Source organism: Myotis yumanensis, unplaced genomic scaffold, assembly GCF_028538775.1.
Source record: "Myotis yumanensis isolate MYYU_CA2020_CCGP unplaced genomic scaffold, mMyoYum1.0.hap1 SCAF_10, whole genome shotgun sequence".
NCBI lineage: Eukaryota > Metazoa > Chordata > Mammalia > Chiroptera > Vespertilionidae > Myotis > Myotis yumanensis.
The window spans coordinates 46,840,294-46,852,429 of record NW_027223761.1 but is presented as its reverse complement, the minus strand read 5'-3'; the positions used below and the strand labels follow the sequence as shown (position 1 = coordinate 46,852,429).

At 40.7% G+C, this 12,136-nt stretch overlaps 1 protein-coding gene across 4 annotated transcripts in view; it reads left to right on the top strand.

The window, feature by feature from the left end:
- The window catches only part of PAK1 (p21 (RAC1) activated kinase 1), a 133,486-nt gene that overhangs the window by 77,498 nt on the left and 43,852 nt on the right, over nt 1–12,136 (top strand). For all 4 annotated transcript variants that reach the window (XM_070425677.1, XM_070425679.1, XM_070425678.1 and 1 more), the window contains exons 3-4: nt 10,324–10,424; nt 11,147–11,294. In XM_070425677.1, coding sequence (XP_070281778.1) covers nt 10,324–10,424; nt 11,147–11,294 — 249 coding nt within the window. The remainder of the gene's footprint in view (nt 1–10,323; nt 10,425–11,146; nt 11,295–12,136) is intronic.

Here is a 12,136-nt window from a genome sequence, read left to right as displayed (position 1 = left end):
CTGGCTCCACTGGTCTGACACCTGGTATCATTTTTGCCGCTGGCACTACCTCTGATATTTACTGTGACCCCGCCCCCCCCCCCCCCCCCCCCCCGCACTCCTTACCTATTTATTTTAATCCCAGTGTTCTTATCTGTAACATGGTAATAATTATAATTTCCACCCACCCTATAACATTAGTAGGCTTTTCTCATTTGAAGTAGTGGGTGTAAAAGTATTTTCTAAACTATAAAACACTGTACAAATATGAAGTGTTTGTGTGTATGTTTTACTAAAAATCTTATTTTATCTGATACCCACAGAAACTCATTTTCTGTTGGGGAGGCTGAGGAAAGTAAATTGCTCAAGGTCTCACAGCTGGGAAGTGGCAGGGATGAGTGTGGAACTAAGTCTTCCTAAGTATGTGTTACATCCTAGCATAACATCTGTCAGTTGTTCTCAACCCAGATGACACATCTGAGTCACTCAGGATGCTTTTAAAAAATACAGATGCCTGGGTTTCAGCCAGACGTTGGACCCAGAATTTCCAGAGGGGTCCTTTTGGGTCTCTAAGGAGACTTGGGGAATAAGAAAGGAGAGTTCTCTGTGGGCTGTGGTGGTGACTGGGATGGGAGTCGGCAGTGGGGATGTGTCTGTGGGCATTACCTAATGCTGACCTCCAGCGTGGCTTCAGTGTGTGCCTGGGGGAATGCGTAAATGATGGGAAGAAGCTGTCACTCAGGGCCTGTAATAGGTGGTGCTGAGCTGCAGAATTCCATGTGGGAGAGCCTGGTTCCTGTGGTCAGGGCCTGGAGCCTTTGGTTTATTCTAAGAAGTCCTGCAGCTTTTCGCTTGGAATCTTTTTCTGGCTGCATTTTCACAACCAAAGTGGAATTATCTGAGCTTGGGAAGCATTTAGCAAAGTTAATTTTAAAACTGGACTACGTCAGTGTTTATCTCTCCAAGTTTGGAGTGTTTTACTGCCTTGAGTTCAGATTAGCTCAGCTGAACCAATGAGAGGTGCTTCTTAAAAATAAATCTTTTAAAAATATAAATAAGGCCAGTGCCTTGTGCTGAAAATGGATGGCTGTACAACAACATGAGACTTGAAATTGTCAGCCTCATGTGTCAGCGAGCTGAGTGGACTAGGCCACAGGTAGGGTTAAGATTAGGATGTGTGAGGTTGTATGCCTGTTTCTCCACTTTATGTCCTCAAGCCAGTGATCTGTAGTTACAGGAAATCAGGATGATTCTGCTTTCTCTTCAGCCAGTTTTCTGTTAATGAGTGGGATAGGAAATGTGACTCTAACACTCTTCCCTTCTCTTAAGCATCTTAAAACAACAAATACTATTTGTTATCTCAGTTTTTGAGGGTTAGGAATCCAGCTGGGAAGTTCTGACCCAGGTATCTCATGAGGTTACCCTAGATATGTCTCGGATACTTTCTTATGTTAAGGATAACTCAACTTACAAAGGTAACTTTCGTGATCCTCAAAATAACAATAACAATAATAAAAAAGTAGTTTATAACAGTCACAACAATAGCATAGGTACTATTTTCATTTGGGCCATGATTTTTGTCCTCAAGAAGTTTACATCTTAGGTTAGGAGGTAAGTCTTAAAAAACCCCAAAGAATCATTCTAGATAGGAAATAACTAAATGCTGACTCAGTGTCTTGGGAATTCACAGAGGGAGGAAAGGTCAGGAAATCCATTGGGAAGAAGTGGGACTTGAACCAGTCTTTAAAAGATGGCTGAATGTTGCCGAAACCGGTTTGGCTCAGTGGATGGAGCGTCGGCCTGCGGACTGAGGGGTCCCAGGTTCGATTCCGGTCAGGGGCATGTACCTGGGTTGTGGGCACATCCCCAGTGGGAGATGTGTGGGAGGCAGCTGATCGATGTTTCTCTCTCGTTGATGTTTCTGACTCTCTGTCTCTCTCCCTTCCTCTCTGTAAAAAATCAATAAAATATATTTAAAAAAAAAAAAGAAAAAAAAAAGATGGCTGAATGTTTAAAGCAGGGGTCCTTAAACTACGGCCAGCGGGCTACGTGTGGCCCGCCGAAAACATTTATCCGGCCTGCCGGGTGTTTTTGCCGCCACTGTGTGCATAGGAATTTGTTCATAGTTTTTTTTTAAACTATAGTCCGGCCCTCCAACGGTCTGAGGGACAGTGAACTGGCCCCCTGTTTAAAAAGTTTGAGGACCCCTGGAAAGGGAGAATGAGAGGAAGAGGTACTGTATATGAAGGTACTATGGAAAGTACTGCATATGAAGCAGAGCCACCTTCAGCATTATCCTGTGTGTTTATGTGTTAAAGGACTTCATTTCCCTGGGGCTCTGTTCTTGTAGACTGCTCATCCGCTGAGCCATTCTCTGTTTGTGACTTCTTTACCAAAATTCATTTTGCATTTGCCATTCCAAGCCTATGATGATATATTAACATAATATAAATAATATGTAAAAATGTAGTGATATATAAATATAAATAAAATATAAAAATAACAGTTATTCTTAAGACACTTTTAAGCAACTAGATCAAAAGAAATTTAGGCACAGAAAGCAATTCCACAGCCCTGCAACGTGTCCCATGCATTCCTGTAAGCAAGACAGATGGATTTATGCCATAAATGACAGCTTGATTTCGGCCTTGATAAGCCCTTAGCCTTCCCTCTCAAAGCAGCTGCTTCTGGAAGATACATTGTCAAGTGGGTAAATAGCTAAAACCTCTGGTCTTTTCAGATTGATTTCTTTTACCTAGTAATGTGCATTTATGGTTCCTCTTTTTATGGCTTGATAGATCATTTCTTTTTTATTTTTAAAAATATATATTTTTTTATTGACTTTAGAGAGGAAGGGAGAGGGAGAGAAAAAAACATCAATGATGAGAGAGCACCACTGATCAGCTGCCTCTTGCATGCCCCACACTGGGGATCGAGCCCACAACCGGGGCATGTGCCCTGACCAGTAATGGCACCGTGACCTCCTGGTTCATAGGTCGACACTCAACCACTGAGCCATGCCAGCCAGATGATCATTTATTTTTATTTATTTTATTTTATTATTATTATTTTTTTAATAATTAAATCTTTATTGTTCAGATTATTACATTTGTTCCTCTTTTTTCCTCCCATAACTCCCCTCCTCCCAGTCCCCCCGCCCCCACCCTCCGCCCTCACTCCCCACCCACTGTCCTCATCCATAGGTGCATGATTTTTGTCCAGTCTCTTCCCGCATTTCCCACACCCCTTCCCCCCCCCAAGCATAGTCAGTCCATTCCCTTTCTATGTCCCTGATTCTATTATAATCACCAGTTCATTCTGTTCATCAGATTATTTATTCACTTGATTCTTAGATTCACTTGTTGATAGATGCGTATTTGTTGTTTATAATTTGTATCTTTACCTTTTTCTTCTTCTTCCTCTTCTTAAAGGATACCTTTCAGCATTTCATATAATACTGGTTTGGTGGTGATGAACTCCTTTAGCTTTTCCTTATCTGTGAAGCTCTTTATCTGACCTTCAATTCTAAATGATAGCTTTGCTGGATAAAGTAATCTTGGTTGTAGGTTCTTGATATTCATCACTTTGAATATTTCTTGCCACTCCCTTCTGGCCTGCAAAGTTTCTGTTGAGAAATCAGCTGACAGTCATATGGGTATTCCCTTGTAGGTAACTGAGTTTCTTTCTCTTGCTGCTTTTAAGATTCTCGCTTTGTCTTTTGCTCTTGGCATTTTAATTATGATGTGTCTTGGTGTGGTCCTCTTTGGATTCCTTTTGTTTGGGGTTCTCTGCGCTTCCTGGACTTGTAAATCTATTTTTTTCACCAAGTAGGGGAAGTTTTCTGCCATTATTTCTTCAAATAGGTTTTCAATATCTTGCTCTCTCTCATCTTCTGGCACCCTATTATTCTGATGTTGGTACGCTTGAAGCTATCCCAGAGGCTCCTTACACTATCTTCACACTTTCGGATTCTTTTTTCATTTTGCTTTTCCGGTTGGGTGTTTTTTGCTTCCTCGCATTTCAAATCTTTGACTTGATTCTTGCGCTCCTCTGGTCTGCTGTTGGGAGTCTGTATAATATTCTTTATTTCAGTCAGTGTATGCTTACTTTCTAGTCGGTCCTTTATCACACCATCGAGGGTCTCATTAGATTTCCTGTACATCTCATCAAGTTTATCGACAGCCTCTAGAAGCCTCTTGAGAGACCTCAAAAGTGTGGTTTTGAATTCTATATCCAGTAGCCTGCTTTCCTCCGGTTCTGTCCTTTGTGGCCTGTTTCTTTGTCTTGGCATTTTTTTATGCTTCGCTGTGTCGATAGAGTGGCTTTCCTTGTTAAGTGTCCCAATCACCTGAGGTAGACACTCTTGGTGCACCCCCTTGTGGTCTCTGTGAGCAGTCTTGTAGTCAAGCCTTGATTGTTGTAGGTAATTACTACTTGACCTCCAGGCCAACTGGCTGTGAGAATCAGCTGTGTTTGCAGTGGGAGAACTTCTGTCCTCTAGGGAGGTGCTAATCTAGCCTTTGCCTGAGGCTATCCGGCAAATGGCTCTGTGCAGGGCTTGGGTGGGGCGGGTCCCACAGGATCAACAGGGTGGAGGAGGGAGCAGTTATGGTTGCTCTCAGTCTGTCCCCAGGGGCTCTGCCTCTCTGTCCCAGCAACCGCTGCAAACCCCGTTTGAGTCTGGGTCCCTAGAGACTCACTCGGATCTGGAGCTCAGAGTCTGAGGCTCCCTCCGGATTGAAACAGTCAACCGCACCCTCAGCCACCAGCCCGAGCCACGAGCACTCCGCACCTTAGTATTTTACTTCAGCACTGCGCCTCCTCTGATTCTCGGTTCCTCCTAGTTGTAGAACTTCCACTCAGCCAGCCTTCCTGTGGTTCTGGATGATGTCCGTTCCATCTTTTAGTTGTATTTTTGAAGTGGTTGTTCGAGGCAGCAAACTCCCACGTTAACCTATGCCGCCATCTTGGTTTCTCCTATTTTTAGTGCTGAACAGTATTCCACTTTCTGGAGGTACCACAGCTTACTTACCCATTCACCCACTGAAGGACATCTTGGTTGGTTCCAAGTTTGGGTAATTATAAATAAAGCTGATATAGACATCTATGTGCAAGTTTTTGTGTGAACATGAGTTTTCAGCTCATGTGGCTAAATACCAACGAGTGTGATTGCTTGATTGTATGGAAAGAATATATTTAATTTTGTAAGAAACTGCAACCTGTCTTCCAAAATGACTGTACTATTTTGCATTCCCACCAGCAACGAATGAAAGTTTTTGATGCTCCACATCCTCGTCAGCATATGGTGTCACTTTTTGATTTTAGCCATTCTAACAGGAGTGGAGTGGTATTTCATTGTTGTTTTAGTTTGCAGTTCCCTAATGATATATGATGTTGAGCACCTTTTCCATTTGTATATCTTCTTTGGCAATGTGTGTACCCATGTCTTTTGCTCATTTTCTTTTTTTTTTTTTTTTAATATATTTTATTGATTTTTTACAGAGAGGAAGGGAGAGAGATAGAGAGTTAGAAATATCGATGAGAGAGAAACATCGATCAGCTGCCTCCTGCACATCTCCTACTGGGGATGTGCCCGCAACCCAGGCACATGCCCTTGACCGGAATTGAACCTGGGACCTTTCAGTCTGCAGGCCGACGCTCTATCCACTGAGCCAAACCGGTTTCGGCTGCTCATTTTCTTAATCGACTTGTTTTCTTATTGTTGAGTTTTAAGAATTCTTAGTGTATTTTGGATAATAGTTCTTTATTAAATATATCTTTTGCAAATATTTTCTCCCTGTCTGTGGTTTGTTTTCTCATTCCCTTGATTATTAAACTTTTATTTTTAAATATGTTTTTTTAAATTAAATCTTTATTGTTGAAAGTATTACCTATGTCCCCTTTTTACCTATGTCCTCCTAGCCCGCCCCCACCCCCTACCTCAGGCCTTCATTATCCTACTGTCTGTGTCCATGGGTTATGCATATATGCACACAAATTGATCTTTGGTTGATCTCTTCCACTAACCCACTCACCCCCACCTTCCCTCTGAGATTCCACAGTCTATTCCAGGCTGCTGTGTCTCTAGATCTATTTTGTTCATCAGTTTTAAATACATTTTTATTAATTTTAGACAGAGGAAGGGAGGAGAGAGGGATAGAAACATCAATGATGAGAGAAAATCATTGATCGACTGCTTCCTGCATGCCTTCTACTGGAGATCAAGCCATACAACCTGGGCATGTGCCCTGACAGGGAATCAAACCATGATCTCCTGGTTTATGGGTCAATGCTCAACCACTGAGCCACACCGGCTGGGCTTATTTTATCTGTTTTAATTTTTATTGATTTTATTGGGGCGATATTGGTTAATAAAATTATATAGGTTTCAAGTATACAATTCTATAACACATCATCTGTCTATTATATTGTGTGTTCACTTTCCCTCTAGTAATAACCATACTGTTATCTGTGTCTGTAAATGTGTTCCCCGCCCCCGCTCCAGCTTAATCCCTTCACCTTTTTGCCCCAGCCCCCCAAGTCCCCTCCCTTCTGACAGCTGTCAGTCTGTTCTCTGTATCTATGAGTCTGTTTCTATTTTATTTGTTTGTTTTATTCATTAGATTCCACATATAAGAGAAATCATATGATATTTGTCTTTCTTGATTGGCTTATTTCACTTAGTATAATACTTGCCAGGTCCATTCATACTGTCACAAAAGGTAAGATTTCCTTCTCTTTTATAGCCGAGTAGTATTTCATTGTGTAAATGTACCACAGATTTTTTTATCCACTCATCTACTGATGGGCACTTGGGCTGCTTCCAAATCTTAGCTATTGAAAATAACGCTGCAATGAATATAAGGGTGTATATATTCTTTTGAATTAGTGTTTCAGGTTTCTTTGGATATATTCCCAGAAGTGGGATTGCTGGGTTATAAGGCAGTTCCATTTTTTAATTTTTTGAGGACCCTCCATTCTGTTTGCCATAATGGCTGCACCAATCTGTAGACCCTCCAACAGTGCATGAGGGGTCCCTTTTCTTCACTTCCTCACCAATGCTTGTTGTTTGTTGATTTATTGATGATAGACATTCTGACAGGTGTGAGGTGATATCTCATTGTGGTTTTAATTTGCGTCTCTCTGATGGTTAGTGATGTTGAGCATCTTTTCATATGTCTCCTGGCCATCTGTATGTCCTCTTTGGTGAAGTGCCCATTCAAGTCCTTTGCCCAATTTTTAATTGGATTGTTGTTGTTTTTTTGTGTGTTGTTGTATAAGTTCTTTATAAATTTTGTGTATTAACTCCTTATTAGATGTGTCATTGGTGAACATGTTCTGGCATTTAATGGGTTGTCTTTTCATTTTGCTGATGGTTTCCTTTGCTGTGCAAAAGCTTTTTAGTTTGATGTATTTCCCTTTGTTTATTTTTCTTTGTTTCTCTTGCCCAAGGAGATCTATCAGAAAAAATATTGCTAAGAAAATGTCTGAGATTTTACCACCTGTGTTTTCTTCTAGGATTTTCATGGTTTTATGACTTACATTTAAGTCTTTAAAAAAAAAAAATATATATATATATATATATATATATATATTTCTTTATTGATTTCAGAGAGGAAGGGAGAGGGAGAGAGAGAATCATTGATCGGCTGCTTCCTGCACACCCCTACTGGGGATTGAGCCCGCAACCCAGGCATGTGCCCTTGGCCGGAATCAAACCCGGGACCCTTCAGTCCGCAGGCTGACGCTCTATCCACTGAGCCAAGCCGGCCAGGGCTTACATTTAAGTCTTTAATCCATTTTGAGTTTATGTGTGTGTGGTGTGAGAAGGTGGTCTAGTTTAATTTTTTTCATCTATCTGTTCAATTCTCCCAATATCATTTATTGAATAGACTGTCTTTACCCCACTGTATGTTCTTGTCTCCTTTGTCAAATATTAATTGACTCTAAAGGCGTGGGTTTATTTCTGTGCTTACTATTCTGTTCCATTGGTCTATAAGTCTGTTTTTGTGCCAGTACCATGCTGTTTTTATTACTATGGCCTTATAGTATAGTTTGATACCGGGTAGCGTGATTCCTTCAATGTTGTTCTCCTTTCTCAAGATTGCTGTGACTGTTTGGGGTCTTTTGTGGTTCCATATAAATTTTTGGAATATTTGTTCTAGTTCTGTGAAATACACCATTGGTATCGTGCTAGGAATTGCATGGTATTATAGATTGCTTGGGGTAGCATTTTAATGTTGATAATTCTTCCTATCCATGAACACTGTATGTGCTTGCACTTATATATATCTTCTTCAGTTTTTTTCTTCAGTGTTTTATAATTCTCTGAGTGCATGTCTTTTACATCCTTGGTTATGTTTATTCCAAGGTATTTTTTTGGGAGTTGGGGGTGGGGGATGCAATTGTAAATGGGATTGTTTTCTTAGCTTCCCTTTCTGATAGTTCATTATTGGTGTAGAGGTGAAACGGATTTCCGGATATTTATTTTTCAGCCTACTTTACTGAATTTATCAGTTCTACTAGTTTTTTTGTGTGGGATCTTTAGGGTTCCTTATATACAATATGATGTTATCTGCAAATAATGACAGTTTTACTTCTTCTTTTTAAATTTGGATGCCTTTTATTTCTTCTTCTTGTCTAATTGCTATGGCTAGAACTTCCAGTACTATGTTGAATAAGAGTGGTGAAAGTGGACATCCCTGTCTTGTTCCTGATGTTAAGGGAAACACTTAGTTTTTGCTCATTGAGTATGATGTTGGCTGTGGGTTGATTCTCAAACTTTTATATACACACTAATCATTAGGGATCTTATTAAAATTTAAATTCTGACTCAATAGTCTATGGTGGAGTTTGAGATATTAAAATTTAGATTCTGATTCAACAGTCTTATGGTGGAGTTTGAGATTCTACATGTTGATGCTGACTGATGCTGCTTTGAATAGCAAGTCTATAGATTACTCTAACTGTTGTTTTCATTGGAGAGGACCAGAATGCAAATGATGGGCAACTCTTAGAATGATTCAGGCCACAGATAACTGCCTGAAATAGGGTGGTGGCAATGAAGAGAGAGAAGAGTGGATAAATTTGACCACTGTATAGAAGATAAATGCATTGAGAGAGAGCAGAATCATAAGCAGCAGCAATCCATGAGAGGCAGAGTGACAGAATAGAAAGGCTATAGAGCTGGAAGTCTGAAAGCCTTAGTTCTGGTCCCACATTTGCTTCTGAATTGCTCTGTGACGTTGGGCTGGTTACTTAATTTCTTGGAACGTTTGTTTCTTCTTCTGTCAAATGGGCACCATAATCACTGCCCTGCTTGTCACACTGTTGTTTTGAGACTCTAGAGAACTAATATATGTGAAAGTGCCTTGTAATCACTAGAGCATGATATAAATACAAAACTAATTACATCTTCAGTGACCTTATTTCCAAATAAGGTCACATTCTGAGGTACTAAGAGTTAGGACTTATCTTTGGGGAGACACGATTCAACCCCTAACAAGGGTCCTTCAGCACTATAACTTTTCTGCGAGGTCAGCAGGACTGTAGTGAACATCTACTCTATGCCAGACCCGACAAGTATTTGTACTTAATGAGCCTTTAAGGTCTTAACCTAGGGAGGCAGCATAGCATAGTGGTATAGAGATCAGGCTCTGAGCCAGACTGCCTGGGTTTGGGTCTTGGGACTGCCAATTACTAATCATATGATTTTGGGCAAATAACTTAATCTTATTTATCTGTAAAATAAGGATGATAGTACCTGAGTGATAGTTGCTGTGAGGCTAAAGTTAATTAATACATATGAAAGAATTTGAGCCATTGCCTGGCAAGCACCTGATAAAATACTAATGACTCACATTATTAAATCTACTTCCAAATATAAAATTCTGTAATTGAACCTTAAAGAAGTCCATAATCAAAGACCTAGTAAGTAGGACGCAGGCTATAGAAGCTCATTGAATAGAGGATGTCAGGGCTGGAAGTGTCCTTAGAGACAACCTACTTGAGCCTTCTCTCTTTACAGATGGGTGGGAAACCAGGATTCAGAAGGAAGTGACTTTCCCTGGATCAGATGGCTCATTAGTAGTAGAAACAGGACTATTAACTCTGATGAGTGTTCTTTTTGTGCCTCCCTTACTTTAGTTTGACAAAAAATTAAGTCTTCACTCGTGCATTGAGCATCTATTCCAATTTAAGCCCAGCATTGGGCTCTGTAAATACAGATATGAAATAGATAATTCTTGGCCTCTAAAGGAGCCTACAGATCAACAGAGAGCTAAATAAGCCTAAAAATGTAATGTTTCTGTTTTTAAAATTTCCGTTTCTCTCTTTCTTTTGCAGCAAATAAAAAGAAGGAGAAGGAGCGGCCAGAGATTTCTCTTCCTTCAGATTTTGAGCACACGATTCACGTTGGGTTTGATGCTGTCACAGGGGAGTTTACAGTAAGTCCCAGGCCACAGAAAGGCCTTCAGAGTTCTAGCTGTGCACCGTGAGAGGCAGTCCTTTCTAGTCTTCCTGATGCTTCTGTCTGCTTGAGACCCTCATTGCTATCTTCTTTTATTCACGAGAGGGACACTTGACGAGTTTCCAAAATTGCACCGAAGAATCCTTTGAATCTTCATTTCTTTTTTTTTTTAAATATATTTTATTGATTTTTTATAGAGAGGAAGGGAGAGGGATAGAGAGTTAGAAACATCGATGAGAGAGAAACATTGATCAGCTGCCTCCTGCACACTCCCCACTGGGTATGTGCTGGCAACTAAGGTACATGCCCTTGACCGGAATCGAACCTGGGACCCTTGAGTCCACAGGCCGACGGTGTATCCACTGAGCCAAACTGGTTAGGGCTGAATCTTCATTTCTTAAATAGAGCTCTGTGAGGTGGCCTTTTGGCGGCAGGCTCTGTTCCGGGCACTGATGGTGCGGATACAAATCAGACATGGTTCCTATTCCGAAGGAGGATTAGCCTGGTGAAGGAGCAAAATCTCAAGAAGTGACTAATACAATAAGATAAGTCTTATAAAAGAGGCTTGTGCCGCACTCTGAGGGCCCAGGGAGGAATGACTAAATTGCCCTTGGCTGCGAGCAGGTATCAGAGGAGCGCTGATTTTCCTTCAGGGCCCCGGTGACTATCCTCCTGACAGCCTTCATGTCTCTCTTACAGGGGATGCCAGAACAGTGGGCCCGCTTGCTTCAGACATCAAATATCACTAAGTCGGAGCAGAAGAAAAACCCGCAGGCTGTGCTGGATGTGTTAGAATTCTATAACTCCAAGAAGACCTCCAACAGCCAGAAGTACATGAGCTTTACAGGTACAAGATTGTGAACAGGGCAGCCTGGGAAAAAGGGTTTTCTTGTGGGTGGAAAAGAACCCCCTGCCTGTTGGCTTGGGGTGAGAGAGGAAAGTATTGGAAAGAGTGGAGATGGTACTTTCACTAGGACAGGATTTTGGAATTTGAGAGCCAAGGCAGTGGGTTTTGCATTAAACTTGAGTCTTTACTCTGAAACTGCACATTTAAAAGATGTGACATATAAAGACATACACTTTGTGCTAGATGATCTAACTTCTGACACTCACTAGCCTTTAACTGTCACTTCATTTCTTTGAGCCTCAAAATGGGAGTAATAATTCCTATCTCTGGAGGTTGTAGTGAGGAAAAAATGAGCTCATTGATGCGAAAGTCCTTCATAGGTTATAAACGACACCATGGAAATGTAGCTGTCATTATCATCTGTATCTTTAATATTGTTGTTAATTTAATAACACATTTAATGTATATCTTTTAAGTAGGCAAGCCCAATTTCTTCATCAAGGCACTGATTTTTATCAGTCAAGTGAAAAACAGGTCTGTAATAATAAAGATGTACTCTCTATATAAGGGACTATGTTTTTCAGGCTTGTCTTTTATAGCAGAATTGAGATTAGAAGCCAGGTCCCCTAATCCTCTACCAGCACCCTTTAAGTTTACTACTTGCCTCTAGTAACTTCATTTGGAGAACCTCTTTTTATAGTAGAGAAATTTTCTTTTCCTAGACAAGTCATGAGAAGGCCTACATTTCTGGAGACTTACCTTTTGTATAGCATCTTAGAATGTTAGAGCAAGAAATAGCCCTAGTATGTATATCACTTCCAGTTCCCCACGTTTTGCAGACA